At 39.4% G+C, this 19,540-nt stretch overlaps 1 protein-coding gene across 1 annotated transcript in view; it reads left to right on the top strand.

Annotated features, from left to right (window-relative positions):
* The first annotated feature begins 39 nt into the window (after window positions 1–39).
* The window catches only part of ATP2A2 (ATPase sarcoplasmic/endoplasmic reticulum Ca2+ transporting 2), a 65,574-nt gene continuing 46,073 nt past the window's right edge, over window positions 40–19,540 (top strand). The window contains exons 1-4 of the mRNA XM_039505334.1: window positions 40–975; window positions 1,992–2,009; window positions 2,109–2,191; window positions 13,150–13,254. Coding sequence (XP_039361268.1) covers window positions 858–975; window positions 1,992–2,009; window positions 2,109–2,191; window positions 13,150–13,254 — 324 coding nt within the window. The 5' untranslated portion in view covers window positions 40–857. The remainder of the gene's footprint in view (window positions 976–1,991; window positions 2,010–2,108; window positions 2,192–13,149; window positions 13,255–19,540) is intronic.

Raw genomic sequence — 19,540 nt, forward strand, 5'->3', positions numbered from 1 at the left:
GAGCGGCGTCCACATGCTGCGGCCGCGAGAGGGGCAGCGGCGAGCTGGCTCCGATAAATTCTATTAGAGCAGCCGCCGCTGGCTCAGCTCGCGCTGGGGAGGGAACGGAGCAGGAGAAAAGCAGAGCACCGGCTAGCCGGAGACAGCGGCCTAGGCTACACCGCCCGCTGGAGAGCGCCGGGAGCGGATCCCACCCCGCCGGGCGATTCACACCCTCCCCTAGAGGGACGAGGGGGCAGTTAACAACCCCCAGGGCAGCTACGCCCCCTAGAGGAGACAGGGCATTCCAGACCCCTCAGAGGAGAGCGGGGGTGATAAATTACCTTATTACCCCTCGTAGCGGCGAAAGGGACAATTACTCTCCGTCTGAGGAGAAAAGGGGACAGCTCAAGTCCTTCCCCGCGCGCCCCACAGTGCCGGTGGGGACGGTTGTTTCCCTAGCACCCCCCGCAGTACCTCTCGGCATTGGCCTGACGCCTGAGAGAAGGGGGGCGGCTTTGTCTCGTGGCCCCCAAACGGCTGCCGGAGAAGGGGGTGCCGCGGAGCCCCTTGCCTAGCTCAGGGCGAGGAAGGGGGCGGGTGTGTTCCCTCGGGGGCGTGCGGGGTGGGAGGGGGTGGGGGCGAGTCCCCCGCCGGTACGGAGCGAAGCGGGGTGCAGGCGCTGTGGCCGGAGAGGCGCGCTCCTCGGATCCCTGTTGTTGTCTAGGTCTATGCTGATAATCACCCGGGGGCGGTTGGGGACCCATAGGGGGAGAGAGAGAGGCACCGAGCGGGCTGAGTGGAGGGTTTGCTGCGGCTGTTCCTGCTGCTGCTGAGAAGAAGGAAGCGGAGGAGAGACACCATTTGCCGGCCCGGCCATGGAGAACGCTCACACCAAGACGGTGGAGGAAGTTTTGGCTTATTTCGGCGTGAACGAGAGCACTGGGCTCAGCCTGGAGCAAGTCAAAAAGCTCAAGGAGAGATGGGGCGCCAACGGTAGGTGAAGCAACCCCCACGCCAGCCGCTGCCGGGGGGATGCTGCTGCTGCTGCGTGCTGGGATCCTCTCTCTCCCTCTCATCCTCCTTAGGGCCCTGGTGCAAGGCCTAACCTATGTGTGCAAAGCCGGCATCTGACTCAGGACCCGGAATAGGAGCGAGGGAGAGAGAAGATGGCTGACTTGAACTCCACCTCGTGGGTTTCTTTTATACCCTAAGCGCTCAGGGCTGCTTCAGCATGGAGGGTGCCACCTCCGTTTCCTTTCACCTTGGTGGGAAATAAGCTTCGATCATTAAATAAAGCACATGCTTTTTTTAATGTGCCCTTTTTATTATTTACTTGACCTTCATTTTCTTCGTTATTCCCAACCGTCCCACCCAAACGTCGTTCTTTGACTTTTGATAAAAGGTGGGTTTTTTTGTTTTGTTTTGTTTTAAAAAATTGTTCAGAAACAGCACGGCAGAGCTTTCTTTTTAGAGCTTTCTTTTGTGCCAATTGTATTGCAGAACAGGCTTACAGAGAGAAATAATAGCAGGTGGGGAGACAACAATTCCTAAATAGAAAGATGAGATTGTGAAGTATTTGGATATACGTCTTATATTTTGGTAAAGTGAATGTGGAGTGAAATCAGTGTTCTGCTGAAGCTTGAAAAACGTTTGAAGCCTGTGATCCTTTGTATGCAGCAGCACCAGAAGTAACATAGCAGGCATGAGTGATGACTTGGCTGAATTGTAACCTTACTAGATTGCTGCTAAAATGTATTTGACATAAATTGCGGAATTAGCGAGGCCCATTCCAGTTCTTCTTGATGGAAGGAGGCACTTGAATTACATTACTCAGCATTGCCTTAAAATCTGAATTTCATATATACATAAAATTGGGTAAAATTTAGTTTTGTAGCATTTTAGCTAGCTCTGAAATAATCTTTAATGATGGATGCTTTATAGTGGCTACTGTAGTTATCTAACAGTCTTTTCTCTTTGACATGCTCCTTGGGAAAACCTGTTTCCTGCAGAATTACCAGCTGAAGAAGGTAAGCAAGCCTGTACAATCTTCTAATGTTTCTTATCCATATTTTGCATCTTTCTGTGTATATTTAAGATGCAATATGTCTGCCTTTTATATCTTGCAGGAAAATCCTTACTTGAGCTTGTGATTGAACAATTTGAAGACTTATTAGTTAGAATTTTGTTGTTGGCAGCTTGTATATCTTTTGTAAGTATAAAATGTTTGTTTTTTCAGACTTTTCACCCATTGAACAAATGAGGCGTGTGTGTGTGTGTATTGATTGAGGGACAGGGTTATTCCTTACGTTATTTTCTTGCTTACACTAGTTCTTTTTATGATGTGGAAAAATAAATTGCATGCTGAGTCTTAAATTGGTTATCTTGCTAAGGTTAACTTTTGCATGTTTTATACTTTAATTTTCCGTATTCACTTCTTGTATATAATTCTCTTCTTTCTTGAATACAATTAAACTAGACATACACAGACCTGTGAAAAGCATACATATAATCCATCATATTTTTTGTATACCTACTTGAGATGGGAATTCCCAACCCTTCTTCTTCTTCTTTTTGTTGTTGGCTTTTAAAACCAACCTCGATTACGAATTTAACGGGTCGTTCTTTTTGCTTTTGAGTAAATCCTTTATCAAGCTAAATGGATGATCATTGGAAGAGGTTTTTGGATAGAATGCAAACTGTAAATAGAATTTGCATGGGGAATATTTCAGTTGCCTTCCCTTCCTGATAATAGCAAGGTGACAGTTGTTGCTTTTGACAGTGACAAGAATGATGACGACAATGATGGCACCATTGTTGACCAAATTTGGTAACTGACCTTTGGATAGTCTTTTTGTAAAGTGGACCCCTCGTCTTGCATACAGGATTGAAAGGACAATAAACACTAAATGACCCCGGGTTTTGTTTTGTTTTTAATGTATGTTTAATGGGATAGTTTCTTTATGCAGTATGTATGGGGTATATGGTTGCTAAGGAACTGGAGAAATGAATTGAAGGCTAAGTACAGGAGGAAGGTGATGGGTCTGCATATGGTTGTGTTTTTTTTTTTGTTTGTTTGTTTTTGACAAGTTGGAGAACAGAATGATTGGTTTCTTTTTATTTAAAAAAAAAAAGGCGCAAAACTTTAGAGATTGTTAGTGAAGTCTACTAAATAGACTTTTACTTCCATCTAAGGAATTGTAGTATAACTCTGTGACCAGAAAAACAGGTGTTAGTCTTTTATAAGCTAAAAGAATAAAAAAGTGGATTTTGTGCTGATTTCTAGTGTTCTATCCCTCTGCCAAAGTTCAGCTAATCATGAATATAGACTGAAGTAAATGATCAGTCTTAAATAAAGACTATTTAAAATAAAAGAGGATGGTTATCCCCTGTTGTGCCTAATGCAGTATACTGCGTTGTTGATTCTGGGCCAGTGACTGCTTCTGCTATCACAAAACTGACACACAGTTTCAAAGAAGAGGGCCTCAGTTTTGGTATGTGTGTATATAATTGCCAGCTGGCCAAGAATTGGCATTGAGCTTGCCTATGGAGACAGACACATTCTAGTCACTTAGATATTTCCATGGAGAAAACATGGTTGGCAGTAGCAATTTTGAGAAATGGGTTAACATCTAGTTTTTCGACGGGGGGTAGAGTTTTGTAAAAGGTCTGAAAGTTGCATCCTTCATGAGGGTAGAGGAGGAAAGAATGATAGTAATAAAGGGTAGTGGAATTTTGTAGTGCATGAGTTACTACTTCTAGAAATTTACATGCCACTTCATTTCCAACCAAATGGGTGAAGGTAAAGATCAAATTCAGCAAATAAGAAATTATCTAGTGAGTTCACTCCATATTCAACAGTGTGCTAAACTGACACAGGTCAAATAATGTACATGGCCAAATGTACTTTGCTAGTATGTTTACTGAACTTATTAAACAATTAGACTAGCCTCCATTTTCCAGTTTGCTGAAATTATTCTGCTAAATTAGGCAGTCAGTGTAATACAGGGTAAAATACTGGGATATCTGGGTTCTCTCCTCAGTTCTACCACTGACCTGCTCGGACCTTGGGCAAGTCACTTCAGTTTTCTATGCCTCAAGTTTCCTCAGCCTTAAAAACGGGGATAATACTTATCCTCCTTATTGGAAAACATGTTAAGCCCCTGGCCTGAAAATCAATAGCTAAAATAGAAATGCTGCTAATAATTTTTATTGGAGTTACTCTATGAGCAGTTCACTCTTGTTTTTGTTTGCTTTTGGGTTTTGTATTAGGATCAAAGATAACTTGTAATTTCTTCTGTTTTTTTTCACTTGTGGCTTGACATTTACTCTTTATAAAGGCTATATTAGACTTTCATTGAGTTCTGGTAGCTTTCACGCAACTGTGCTAAGCTTGTACAAATTTAGAAATACATTTGTTTCTATAAAATATTCAAGGTGATTGACATAATTTAAACTCCAATATTAGTTCTGAAAGCACTCATTTTCAAGTATATAGCAACTGTGAAGCTTGTGGCCCATAACTGCCACCCAGGGAAATTTAAATGTTACGGGGAAAGATAAATTGTGTATACAGTTGAGGTGAAATGAACCTTTAGCATTGGATTGCTGTATCATGAGGATGATTTAGCACAATTTATAATGTGTAATCATTGATAACTGGATGGGCTAAGTCTTGAAAAGTTAATGAGGCTTTGTAATACTACGACAACCACTCTACAATAATATGTGAAAATCTCCAGATGTTTTTTAGGTTACAAGGAGTGCACACAGAGCATATTAACTGATTTTTAGTTTTTAAAAATGAGGTGCATCAGGATTGCTTTGGTCTTAAGTTAATTTGAAGGGCTTTGATTTTTGGGATGTAATATAATTTTGGGTGGGGGGTTCTTAGCAATTTTTGAGCTATACATATCTCCAAAAATTGGATTTTTGGGAGGCTTTCTCTTTGCATATACAGTACTGGGATGAGTAATCAGTTTGTGATTTTTTCCATATTGCTCCTTAACATAATACTGTATCAAACACCACTACTTTAAAACGCACTTAGGAACTTCTGATGCGCACAAGGAAAGTCTACATGAACCAATTAATATGCAACACATTCATGTGCTTTAGAAATCACATCTTTGTAGTCTGCATTTCTGCTCCATGTAAGCAAAGCCCTTAGATACAAGGAACCATTTCTGGTGTTTTTCCAATGTTTATTGGGTAAACACAAATTTGTTTCTTGTGTTGGGGATGCTTTAGCAGCGTCTTTCAGTTAAAACTGAAAATCCAAAGCCCTGGTTATGTATAGTTAAGTCTTTGGCAGCACTGTGGGGTTTCTTTTGAAGCTAATGGACTTCAGCAGGAGTAAGATCAGAACCAAATTGCACAAACTTTGATTGTGTGTTCTCAGTGACCCTAAAATATTTTCTGTAATCTTGTTGATCTGGGAGACTGTTACAAATATAATGCTTGGATAACATAAGGCCTTGTATAGCAGTAGCAATAAGTAAAGTGAAGGTTGCATAATATCTGCTGTTCTAATCCTTGTTTTCAGAAAGTAACTTTCTGAAACTTTCACCTCAGCTGAAATTTTATGGACCTGGTCTTTGTCCAAAAATTAAATGTTCAGAAAGTTTTTGTAACAAAATACTTCTAATGCCTTTGAGTAAATGTGTGGGGGAAGAGGAGAATATACTTTGCAAAGACAGTTGTTGTGTGTGTTTGTTGTTTAGTTTTAAATCTGAAGATTCTTGTTTGAATTGCATTATTGCTGAATCACCTTAGAGATTGAGTGTTGGAATTGGGCATGGAAATAGTCCTGATTGTGACGTGTGTTTGAGTGTTCTGGTGAAAATGGGTTTTGGGTTGGGAGTTGTCTTTGAAAATCACACTATGCCTTCAAGGAGGCCTGGCAGGACACGTGTGCATAGCTAAATTATTTGTGCAGTGTAAACCTTAATGATGGCAGAGCTCCAGAGAGGCCTTTGTTCATTCACTGCTCATCTTGTAAGGTTAAAAACTGCACAACTCCTAAAGTTACCTGGTGGACCTTGCCTGGTAGTTCTTTGGAGTGTGCATTATATATTTGCATGCATACGTTTCATTTTAAAACTCTTTATGTTAAGGTTGCATGTGTAAGCACTCAAGGAATTGAAAATTAAGCTTGCACATGACACCTTGTCTCTGCATCTTTAGGCAGGTGCATTACATACCTTTTCTTAAATACCATACAGTAACATTAGTGGTTCTCAAATTGTAGTTTGTACATTGACTGGTAGTATGTAGGCTGCAGTCAGGTAGTACACAGGCTGCTGTATAGTACTGACATCATAACCCATTATATCTGTACTGATTTAAATTACTAAGATAGTATGCCAAGTACTTATTGAGTTGTATATGTGGTATGCTAGATCTCAAAGCCAGAGAATTGCTGTTCTGCAGCCTTAGATGCACATACTTTTGTAACATTTCATTCTTGTATTCGTAGACCATTTTCATTGTCCATATTCCTCCAGTATATCTCTAATGACTTAAAATACATGTCTTGTAGAGAAGAAAATTTTAATTTATACACCTGATCCTATAAAGGAATCTTTAGGCATGGACCCTTCCCAGAATGTCTTATCAGAATCTGTAGGACTTCACAGGGATCCACATGGGTAGCACCAGTGCCTTAGTTAGTTCTGTCATGGTTGCAATTCAGAGGATGAGCTAGTTAGCAAGAATTTACAGCCAAGTTATTTTCTTGTGTATTTAATCTATAATATTTTGTACAAGACTGGTTTACTGTGTAATGTCATCTAAATGACTCTAATTGACATACACAGATAAGTACGCAGTGCTTTTCAGTGTGCTAAATGTGTATCTAATATTGTAGAAAAATGTTTGATAAATAGTAGATCTCTTGGTGTGTTATAATGCATGTATACATACAAGAGAGCAGAGTTAATGTAATCTACACAACCCCAACTTTAGCACTTCCTGAGTTTTGTACTTCACCATTCAACCTTAATGTTTTCCTAATGAATTGTGATAGTTTTTCATATCAGACACAGTGTAGTCTAGGGAAAGTATTTATAACTGGTTGCCTAAATTAGAGGATCATGAAACCAGCCTTATTTACTAATACGACTACTAGCCCCTTTATACCAAATCAGAATTACAGGTGGGTGCTCTGGAAACTTGCTAAGTACAAGGTTAGATTAAAATTGTTTGTTGTTGTGAATGTAGCCCAATAAAGATGTTCCTTATACATACCAATCAGGCCCATGTATAGACTGATCTTTCAGTCTTCAAGCATGCAAAACTGCACCATTGAAGTAAATAAGAATTTTCTGTGCAAGGACTTCAGGGTTGTCCTAAGACATCCTGAGAACAAGCTAACAGTTAGATCTGGAATAGTAATGAGTACATGTTGCATAAGATAGGGATAGTGTTGGTATATTACATTGGCATGCTGTCAGCAAAATTCAGATTACGCAGTGTCACCTAAGATATCATCTGATGGGGAAAGATCACAGAGATTTAAGTAATTTATGTAGCTTTTTAAAATGTTCCCTTGTAGCAGGGTGCTATAGCTAGGTAAGAACTTAAATTGCCAGATGTTTCTGTTTTTGTTTCTGCTACCATTAAGTATATAGCAAAGCAATTGTATATTCAGAAACATGAGGCAGCACATATTAGAGGTAGTTGCAGTCTGTTAACTCAGTAAAACTTTTCAATTTCCCTTTTATAATCATCACTGAGTTTTATTTTTCAGTAACAATTAGCAAGGAGAGTTTTGATCTCATGAGTGATGGAACTAAATTTGGGAGAAATGAAAGAATCTTAATCTCTGGTTGGTAATTCCTTTTGTGCATAGAATAATTTCTTGTTGAGACTATTAAAAAGGGATATTTTATTTGTTTGATTTTAAATTAAACATGTCCTATCCAGTAAAATACACATTTGAATCAAAATATGCATTTTTAAGAGTCTAAACTGTACTCTACCATTATCCTTTTTGTATTTCTCTAATCAGGCACTGTTGGTTTGTCCAAACTGTAGTAAATGTTAAAAATCTAAATGGCCTGAGAGAACAAGCTTTTTATTTCAGGAACATTGCACAGGTAAAAGGAACCCACTTTAATTGATCTGACCTTTTATTGGTAGGATAACATTTGATTTTCATATTTTGCCTCTAAGCTGCCATTCTCAAGTAAAAAACTTGCCTCTTGGCCACTGATAACAGAATCCAGTTTGTCTAATGGATCAATAGGTATAATCTCCTGAGCAATGGATTTCATCCCAGAACTTCCACTCTTTGTATACTGTATTCTATTTTTGTTGTCTTCAGAATGCTGTTCCTTCCATCTTTCCTAATATGATTGTCTCAAATGACTAGACTATGTGCTCTGGTATAAAAATTATTGAAACAACGAGGCTTTTTTAGGAGTATAAATAATAATGCTGTGCAAGTAATTTCATTCTGGTTTTTCTGTTTTCATGACCATTCAGTTTAGTGCTGGCTGGCTTACTGGAGCATCCTCTGCTTCTCTTAGTCACCCTGAGCCACAAGCACTCTTTGCTCATCATGGCATGTGTAATTTTTAGTCTGTGTATATTTCTACTTTAAAAAGTCCCATGGCCCCTGTCCTAGGGTCTCACCCCCACTTTGAGCTTGTGAGTTCAAAGATGGGGACCCGCAGGTATTCTCCCCCCACCCTAACCTTTAGGGTAGGCAAAATTACGAATAATCAATACAAACACACAGAATTGCAGACACAGGATTCTTATATGAAATTACCCAGTACTTCTAATAATCACTAGCTTGAATAGAAGAAATTAGTTCAGAGAGATGAGCAGACTTGATTAAGCATCTGGACTGGTGTACTTCCACGGCTAAGAACACAGAACAAAGAACACAGAGACCCAAGTTCCCGCTCTCTGGGATTTTCAGATTCTCTTCCCTGATTGGTCCTTTGGTCAGGTGTTTCACCAGGTCTGTGTTAACCCTTTGCAGGTAGAACTTAACCCTTAACTAACTACTTATGACAGCCCCATCCTTGTTAAACTTTGCTTAAGAGACTTCTGCCAACAGTTCAAACCAATTAAATATGGCTTGAGCAATCAAATGAAATGTTGAATCAAAGTTGCCCTCTAGATTTGTTCTCACCTTTCAGGTGTCAGGGCAGTATGTTTATTAGATATTTCCCTTAGGACTTCCTTTCCACTTAAACAAAAAAAAATGCAAAAGCACGTTTTGCTTTTCTTTGCTTTTCAGCCTCTTAGGTATACAGAATTTTTTTAAATTTAATTTTATCAAAAGTATTGTCTCAAAACAATGCCATAGTGGTTGATCTTAATCATGTTTATTGTTATGCATGTTACAATGATTTGATTACCAGATTTCTAGCAGTAAGGGTCATTATATCACTGGACCCTTCTGTTGTTTGTTTGCTTGCTTGCTTGCTTGTTTAGTATATTGTAAGATCCTGAGCTTTGCTGATGGAACTGTTTGCCACTATAGCAAGGCATTTGTACAGTGCCTAGCACAAAGGTGTCCTGGTTCGTAACTAGGACCCTTAGGCAATAAAATAAAACAAGTAATAAATAATGATAGATTCTGTTATTTGCCAGACTTTGGTTTCTGTTGTTCCTCTCTTTTAGTAAAGCAAAAAAGATGTTGGTAATGTTTAAAAAACTAATACGTTATTTATCTGTTCATCCCTGATCACTTGCTAGTGCGTATTAAATCTAGGCTACTATACAGTTGTTTCATCACATGTACATAAAGTTACTTTGACACTCTCCCATAACCTATTGTGACAAAAGAAGATCAGACACTTGCAACTGAATGACTCCTGTTTTAACTTTTTATGGATACAGTCACTAGAGCATCTTGACATAGGAAAATTCTCTCATTTTTAGACTCCAGCAATTATTCCTTGCTAACAAAAGTCTTTTGCTAATTGTAGTTAGAATTAATAGGATCACTTAAATTTTACCCTTGTCAAATGTTCTTGAAAGGTCTGTGTTTTGGGAACTGCAGTTGTTTTGGGCTTCTAAAACATCCGAAGGATTTGATCTGGCTGTCGGCTTGATTTATAGTATCAGTACACCTGTGGTTAAGACTTGACACAAGCTGTCACACTTGCTCTCTTATGATCTCTGTCTGAATTTCGGCTGGTCTCTTAGAGCAGAGGTTGGGGTAGGCCTTCCTCCAGACATATCAGGTCCTCTGAAGGTGTTGTGCATATGACTCTAGGTTGCCCTTTGCATTTTGATGGATTTCTGTTAAGCTTGCACAGCATTATACAAAGTCATTGCCATCTGTACATTAATCTGTTTGCTACGACATGGTGTACACATTTAATTGTAAGCATCGGCCACAATCTCAGCTTTGCTTTTGCTCTTATTACAATGGATCGTTGACTTTGTTTGAATCAATGCCTTACTATTGTTAATAGTCAATGAGAGTTGCATGGTGTGTTTTTTTGTTTGTTTGTTTTTTTTTAATCAATATATGTACTTGTGTGGCGGGGCTGTGTAAACTACTACAGACACAAAAAAGGGGGAGGCCAAATTTGAGAACCACTGTCTTAGATACTTGATACTATTGAGCACAGGTGTACTGATACCATAATCATAAACCTAGAAGTTTCCCTCACAACATTATTTTGGTTCTTCCTGAGACAGCCAGCTCTCCATGTGGCTTATCTAAAATATGCTGATATGAATGTTGGAAAACGCTTGCATTGTCAGTGCTTTATATCTTCAAAGCAGGATTAACTATTCCTCATAGGACCTCTGAGATGTATTTTTCCATCGTGCATATGGTGGAGACTGACACAGATGCTAAGTGGCTTTACCAGGGCCATATACATGAGGATAATAAGATGTAACTAACCACTGTTGCAGTTCCACTAGTTGTAACAGTAGTGGAGGCTGTCTGTAGAAAGAGCTTGAACAACACAGTGGTTAAAAACACTAGAGTTCCATCCAAACTGCAGCCTACACCATTGCTACCACTGGTGGAGCTGCAGCAACAGTGAATTACAGGTTGTAGATGCAGCCAATGAGTCAGTGAAAGAGGCTAGGCTAGAACTGAAGACTAGAAGCTAGGAAGGCCTATGCTCTTTCCACTAGACTATACACTCTCTAATCTGAGCCTAACACAATGCTGCCTTGCCAGTCACAATATTGGACATTTCCTCTATCCTAATAAAATCTGCTCTCATATTGGTCTTGCTTGGTGGTTCAGATTATTTCTGTTCAAGGCTCTCGTGCTGTTGATCCTTCATCCGTTTTAACATCCTGGAGTGTTTCACAATTGAGCAGTAGTTCTAGTGCAGCATGCTAGCGGAATGATGGTGTCTTTAGTAACTGCTTGCTTTTTGGCCTACTTGGTAAGGTGCTTCTGAGTTGGTCAGTGACTCATAATTGTGTTGCCTGACTACCGGCACTAATTATTTCTACATATTATTCCCATTTATTGTCACTTAACAGGCTTCCTGTTGCTCAACATGTTGACTAAAGAATTAGATTCTGTCTCCTCAGTTATTGTAGAATTTTGCCTGAACTTATTCAATGAATAGGCCTTTTCCATATGTACCTGAAGTGCTTGAGACTGGTAAATAACAAAAGTCTAAAGAATCCCCAAACTTCATTTGAAGCCTTACAAGTATAGAATCATTAGGTGCCTTGTCCTCCTGCTTGGGAATGTATTAAAGCTGAACTGAGGAAAAAGCCACATAGTTAGATCTTTACATTAAACCTCCCAAGTTGATTTAGCTCCCACCCCCACCACGCTTTTTAATTAGGAGTTTTTTGCTTTCATGATCTGCCATTTTAATGTGACTGTTGGGTACCCTGACTGGAAAGCTTAAGAGGTGCACTATAGGCAGGCATTAAGTGCCCTCTAAGCTACACAGCTGTGCAGCAGGCTATCAAGGGCCTCTCCCCTGGTCCCAGCCCTGGAGCTGCTGTGGGTGGGGAGAGGACTGAGGGGGAGGGGAGCTAAATCAACTCCCTCTGCTGTAGCCCTGGGGCAGCCTGTACCCCAAAGCCCTCATCCCTGGCTCCACCCCAGAGCCCGCACCCACAGCCGGAGCCCTCGCCCCCACGCACCCCAACTCTCTTCCCATCCCCCTCCCACACACCAAACCCCTCAGCCCCACCCCCGCCACACATCCCCTCCATATTGGTGCACATAACAAATTCATTCTGCACATAGATGTAAAAAATTGGAACATTGGCAGGCATGTTGCTTTTTCCAAATCTCTCCCGTTTTATAGTTCGAGTTTTTATTGAAATTCATCTTCACCTTTTGTGCAGTCCCTTTTTTTTAAAATGGGGAAGAGAGGCATTTCACTTTGTAGAATAAGTATTCGTAGAAAATCCCCACCACAAACTGATAGTCCCCCCGCTTTGTCAATATCATTTGTTGATATTGCCATTTGATGGCATGGTTCTGTGCCAGAATACAAACCAGTGACCAGTCAGGAAAAATGTCCAATCAGATTATAAATAGAAAGTTGCAGTAATTTTTTTAAATATGTGAATACCTTGAAATGCCTGCTACAAAAGTGCCACATGAATGCCTTTTCTCACTTTCAGGTGGCATCGTAAGTAAGAAGTGGGCAACATTATCTCCCGTAAATGTAAACAAACGTTTGTCTTAGCGATTGGCTGAACAAAATGTAGGACTGAGTGGACTTGTACGCTCTAAAGTTTTACATTTTGTTTTTGAGTGCAGTTATGTAACCAGAAAAATCTGCATTTGTAAGTTGCACTTTCACGATAGAGATCGCACTACAGTACTTGTATGAAGTGAATTGAAAAATACTATTTCTTTTATCACTTTTACAGAGTAAATATTTGGAATAAAAATAATATAAAATGCGCACTATATACTTTGTATTCTGTGTTGTAATTTAAATCAGTGTATTTGAAAATGTAGAAAAACATCTGAAAATATTTAATAAATTTCAATTGTTCATTGTTTAGCAATGCAATTAAAACAGCAATTGGAATTATTTTTTTAAAATTGAATTTAATTTTTTTGTGTTAATCACGAGTTAATCGACAGCCCTAGTGATAACTGTATAGATGTTTCTGTAAAAATTCTGTAACTCCGTGTTTTGTGTAATATTGGTGTATCTGTTGTATTACTTAGATTAACTGTGATTTCTCTTGCAGGTTTTGGCCTGGTTTGAAGAAGGTGAAGAAACAATCACAGCATTTGTAGAACCTTTTGTAATCTTACTTATATTAGTAGCTAATGCAATTGTGGGTGTGTGGCAGGTAAGCAAACATATTTTTATAATACCAAACCTCAGAAACTCTTTAGGCTCTTGATTAGTAGAAATAGATGATGTTTGTACAGTACAGATTTTATAAGTAGTATAGGCATATACCAAAAGTACTGTATACATTAACATTAAATTACTCAGAACCAAAATCAGCATGTGAATTCTGACATGAAGTGTTGATCCAAAGCTAAAATGGAAGCTACAGAAATGTTAAACACGTGGATAGACTAAAACACACAACACAGAATACCTTTATGGATGTGTTTGGCCATAGACTTGCTTTATGTATCTTTCAGCACTTTAGGAAAGAGGTTGTTCATAGTAGAAACCATTCATGAACATTGCTATCAAGTTTAAATAATTTATGGTGTTCTTGAACATTTATTAATCACTCTATCCCACTGTTACTAGCCAATGGGAGTTGCGGGAAGCAGCATCCAGCACGTCCCTGCTGCCTGCGCTGCTTCCCGCAGCTCCCATTGGCCAGGAATGGTGAACCGTGGTCACTGGGATCTGCGGGCAGCCGTACCCGCAGACGGTCAATGTAAACACTGTCTCGCAATCTGCCAGCGGATTACCCTGATGGCCTGCAGGTTGCCCACCACTGTTTTAGAACTTAACCTAATTATGGAGTTACCACCAGGGTGCCTCCATAATATCGTAGCTTAAAGGCCAGGCAGTTGGATAGGTTTGGGAGTTGGACTAGGTAAACTACTATCTATGCGGTTTTTCATACAACCAATGAAATTGTTGCATGCAAATAAGATGTAGTGCGAAGTTGGGGATTGGTGGTTACCTCAGATATACAATGGTCTAGGATTCTTAGGCATATATCTATGCCATGCTTACTGGAGCTGTACATCACGCAGTTATAATTCATGAAGTCAAAATGGCTGAGAACTTAAAAGTTGGGCTCTAACAGACTGCAAAACTCAGTGATTCAGCCTGTTGATTTTCTGAACAAAGGTCTTTCAGTCATGACTGAAACAGTTTCCATCACTTCACACTGACTCTTTTTTATATTCTAGACTGCCAATCCTGGAATCTTATTGTATGGATATTTGCTATCTGCATACTATTAATACTAAAATTTAAGCTTTTATGTTTCTCATTCAGTGATCTTTCTAAATACACCTGTACCCCAAAATAACACGACCCAATATAACATGGGTTCGCATACAACACGGTAAAGCAGTGCTCTGGCGGATCAGCGCATCAGCTCCCAGCCGCAGCACTCCACTTCTCGCTGCCGGTGAGTTCAGGGAAGTTGGGGAAAGGACGTCCCCTGTACTCGCCTGTGGTGGGAAGCGGAGAGGCGCAGCTGGGAGCTGGTGGAATGGAGCGAGCTGGGGCTGGGGGCTGCTCCACTTCCACCGCTGCCGGTGAGTGTGGGACCTCCACCTCCTCTCCTCCCTCCCACCCCCCCAGCAACATGGCTGGGGCAAGGAAAGTGGAGCAGGCTAGGGCTGCGGCGCTCAGCTTCCCGCCACAGGTGAGTACAGGGAGCGTCCTTCCCCAGCCTCCCTGCAGTCACTGGCAGCGGGAAGCAGAGCAGTTCCTTACACCTTTTCCTTTCACCCTCAAAGCTGAAGTGATGTTAAATAGTGACGTAGTACTTGTTCTTTTGGAAGCTTTCTTCAAGTTTGTCAAAATCTAGGATCTTTAACTTATTTATTAAAGTAGTATCCAGTTAAGTTTGTATAGGCACTGTACATAGAGGTAGACCAAAATTCTGCCACAAAGAAGTTACAGTCCTAAGAGTTCTCTTCCTAAAAAAATTACCAGGAATATAAAAGCTCTTCCTCTGGTGTTGAATTGGAATAAATTAATACTTCATGTTGGTTTAACACCCCCCACCCCACTCCACCCCCACCTCCACACACTAAATCTAGTGAAGATGGGGGAATAAAGTTTACTGCAGGTTAGCAAGGTAACCATATTTATGCTTTGGGTTTTACCCCCACTCTAGAATGCATGCACAAGTCTAACTTAGAAAGAGAAAAAGCTAATGTGTAGAATACACTTGTTTATCAAAGAATCCCTAATAGACCAGCTTTTTCCTTTTAGTATACATTGCCGCAAGGACTCTGCTATTAACTACTCGCCTGAAAAGCAAGTATGACAAAATCAATTCAAAGAAAAAAATCCAAAGTGTATAATGGGCACTAAGCTGAAGGCTGTAGATCAGAAACCTACTGATTTCCATACTGAAAGAATCAAAGGCATTCTTTGAACCGTTTAGATATATTTAAATGGTTGCACTTGTGTGATGATTTGTTTAAAGCTATTAAACCCCCAAGAGGCTTGCACTGAAGTCAGTGCACCTACATAATGCCTTTTGACTTAGATTTGTGAATAACTTGTACATTAGGAGAATTGTTCAAGAAAAATTAAATTCTTACATTCATATAATAGATTTAAAATAGCTCTCCATCATGATGGCATTTACTTGAAACAGCCAGTAAATTCTAAGTGTTTTGTCATTGCTGCTATATTCAAACTTTTCTGTGCTCTTATTTTTAAACAAACAAGACTCTTGTGAATATCAAGTATTTTTACATACATAGTTCAGTAGATATGTTCATTTGAAATTAATGGAATGTGTGGGTAAATCCACTGCATGCTTTGAAAAACTAAGTCTTAAAAGTTAAGTTTGTAAGATCCTGCCCATTATCAGCCTGACTCTGTCACCACAACCTCCTAACCAAAAAAAACAAACAAACCAACCCTACAAAAACCCTTCTGATCTGTTTTCTCTATGAAATTACTTTCCTGTAATCCCTACCAAAAATAACCTCCCCCCCGCCAAAAAAAAAAAACAGTTAAGATTTTACAGGTGACTCTCTTTTTAATTCACTCAATGCAAAAAAAACTTCTCTTGTTTTCTACAGGAGTCCTTAATGAGAACCACTGCATAGGACTACTTTGTTACCAAGTTAGAGTATGTTTCTAGTCAGTTAGAGCAGAACTGTGAATGTATTAACTTGTGTGGCAGAGTAAATATTACAAATTCTGCATCTGCCTAATCTAAACTTTCTAAAATAAAATGCTCTTTCATGTGAAGAAATTGTCTTTAAAATATTTTTTTGCACTAAAATATGATGTCTCATCAGAGCCTCTGAGTTCTTGTTCTTGGCAGTTGGTATCTTTACACTTACACACCTCCCACTTTAATAATAATAATAATAATAAAAAAAGTGTAGGGTACCTCATGATGACAGTCATTGTGGCACCTTCCTCCTCCCCTTCAATCCCTGCTCTTGACTTCAGTAGCTCCTTGCAGCAGCAGCATCACTGGAAGAAGGTAGCAGTCCCCCACCTCCCGTACCTGCTAAGGAAATAGTCCCTGTGAATAAGGCAGTGGTCAGGATGGAAAGAGCTGTGTCCTGCAGGTACTCTTGTATGCTGAAGAGTGAGAATCTAGGAAGGTCTTGCCTGGAGGGGAGGGCTATGGAAGTTGCTTCCTCCAGCCTGCTTCATCACAGCAGCTGCTTTTGTCTTGGGGTAAATCCCAGTGAGGCTAATGTTGTTCTCCAGTGCAGAATCTCCATATCTCTCCTCCCAGTGTGGTCATTAAATACTAGAATCTTCATCTCCATCCATGGAAAGGCAAGTAACAGAATAATCAACATACATGCTATTGTAAGAGGTGGGTAGGTAGTGGTATCTTCTGACCAGCCATGGTACTATTCAGTAAGCTCAAGAGAAGGCCACTTTAAACTGCCCCCTGTCCCTAATAAACTAGAAAGGAGAGTTGAAGAGGAGAACTTTTTGAAAGTGAGCAGATTTTCAGAGTGATATCATTGAATTTTGATGTGAGGGAGCTGTTATGTTTTAGGGCTGAAACTTTCAAAGGTGCCTAATTGAAATTAGGCATCCAATTCTCCTAATTTTAATCGTAACTGAGTCTCCAGATCTCTTAGATAGTTTTGAAAATCTCAAGCCTTGGCTTCCACTTTTTGTTGGCAATTTATAGGGAAGCTAAAAATCCTCACTTATTCTTTAGGTGGGGTAAGGATTAGAGGGACATTTATTGCCTTGCCTTTTTTTGTCCTTAAGGTCACAAGTGGGGAGCAAAAGAAGACTGCTATCCTCCATAAAAGTAGTTGTTGCTTCTGCTAGATGCCATTTATAGGGGTAATTCTGTGGCCTTTCAGTAACTTAATTTAAAAAATAGAACAACTTTGTGTACATTATATCACTTGGAAATTTGATATTTTCCCCTTCGCAAAATCACCGCTGTGGGTAGGTGGATTTTGATGCTGTATTATTGATATGAATATTTACTCTAGAGGAATAAAATTTGCAGTTTAACTTCAGGATTTCTTTTTCCAGTGCGTCTCTGATTTCTAGGTGCTAAAAGTCCAAAACCAGAAATCATTGGATCTGTCTGAGACCACGATAAAATCAGTGTAGGAAGAAACTTCATATGTGGGCGTGTCATCTGAAGTCTGGCTTCCTCCTTCTCCATGTCTGTCTCCCCCACAAGTATTCTCCTCAAATGCAGAGAAAACTTTAGTTGGTGGTGGAGATCTTTTTCTCTGGAAGATGGAGGGATTATGCTATATAATATAATTGAAAAGTGTAAACATTTTTCATCTTTTTAGTGCCTGTATCTGATTCTAGGTGATTATCTATTCAAAACCATGAATTTAATACAGTTTAAAAATCTACAATATACTCACTTATATGCACATATAATAAAAACTAGCCTATCCTAATGCAATAATTCCTACATCAAAACTTTCTGTTACTTGGTAATAGGGCGAAAAATTCCAGAAGTAAATGAACTTGTGCAGTCAGAAAAACAATTGAGGTTTTTAAAAGAGCAGAATAAAAATAACTAAATAGCTTTAATTCATTATCCAATACTTGAACATTGTAATTCAACACAAAATAGAAATATATAAGAGAATAAATTTGAGGCTATCCTGGGTGTACTGGGTAAGGATGTAGTCATTATGTTCTTTGTTGGAAGAAACTTTAAATGTTTAAGTTAATCTGTCTTTAATCAATTTATTTTTTTTTTTTTTTTAAACATTTTCTCTTTCAGCCCTTTAAAATTTTTAGATAATACTAATGGAGAATCTGGGCAGGAGCTCTGTCTTAACTCTCATGAAACTTTTTTTTGTTTTGTGGGTAATGGAGATGCAATTGTTGACTGACTTTATTTAAAAAAAAAAAAAGTATTCTGGTTATTTCAGAGAACCAGCTTGGAGAAATGGATTTAAACTTTTGAAGGGCTGACTTTAGACAGTGAAGTAAAATTTCTTTTTGGCAATCCCAAATATTAGATGGGGGTGGGGAGGCTTGTTTTCTGATGTGGCATTTATTTATGTCTGCTGACCCATGTATTTTGTTCTCTAAGATGGAATTTATTTATTGAGCTGCTAACTCTGAAGACTGACAGGTTTCAGAGTAGCAGCCGTGTTAGTCTGTATCCGCAAAAAGAACAGGAGTACTTGTGGCACCTTAGAGACTAACAAATTTATTTGAGCATAAGCTTTCATGGGCTAAAACCCTCTTCATCGGATGCATGCAGTGGAAAATACAGTAGGAAGACGCGCACACACACACACACAGAGAATATGAAACAATGGGTGTTACCATACACACTATCATGAGAGTGATCAGTTAAGGTGAGCTATTACCAGCAGGAGGGGAGGGGGGAAACGTATAGTGGTAATCATGATCTCCTATCAGATAGCTTCTGTATTTGATTTGATAATTCTTGTTTCTTTGCCCCTCAAATTTAATAGTCATTGAAACTTAGTAGACCTCAGTCCTAACAAAAATGAAGATTCCTGTTACCTATCTGTATATGCAGAGTAACCTATGCTCGTAATCAAGAGCTTAAATTCTGCTCTTCATCCAGTGGAGAGGGGAAATGCCATGGGTTTAGGCCATACTCCCCAGCTTTCTTACAACTAAGGTAGCTTGTAGCTGCTAGTATCTATGGCATCCCTATCTCTCTCCCTGGCCAATTATTTCACAACATTCACCAGACCTGGCCATGAGCAATGAGTTGTGTGTTACCTGCTGACAAATTAGGCTCTAATGGCTCATGGTTTAAATTTCCAAAGATAATTATCTGCCTTTATACAGTTCTGACATGTACTAGACGAGAGAACCTTTGGCAGCTGGTGTAAGTCTGGAAAAGTTGATGTAAGTTTTGTATTCCTAAAAAGCATCCTCTTAGAATTTCTATACTCAACAGGGCAGACTTAAGATGTCTGTATTAATATTTTTCTTAACTTCTCATCATAGTACTTCCACTG

This window comes from Mauremys reevesii, linkage group 18 (assembly GCF_016161935.1).
Source record: "Mauremys reevesii isolate NIE-2019 linkage group 18, ASM1616193v1, whole genome shotgun sequence".
Taxonomy (NCBI): domain Eukaryota; kingdom Metazoa; phylum Chordata; order Testudines; family Geoemydidae; genus Mauremys; species Mauremys reevesii.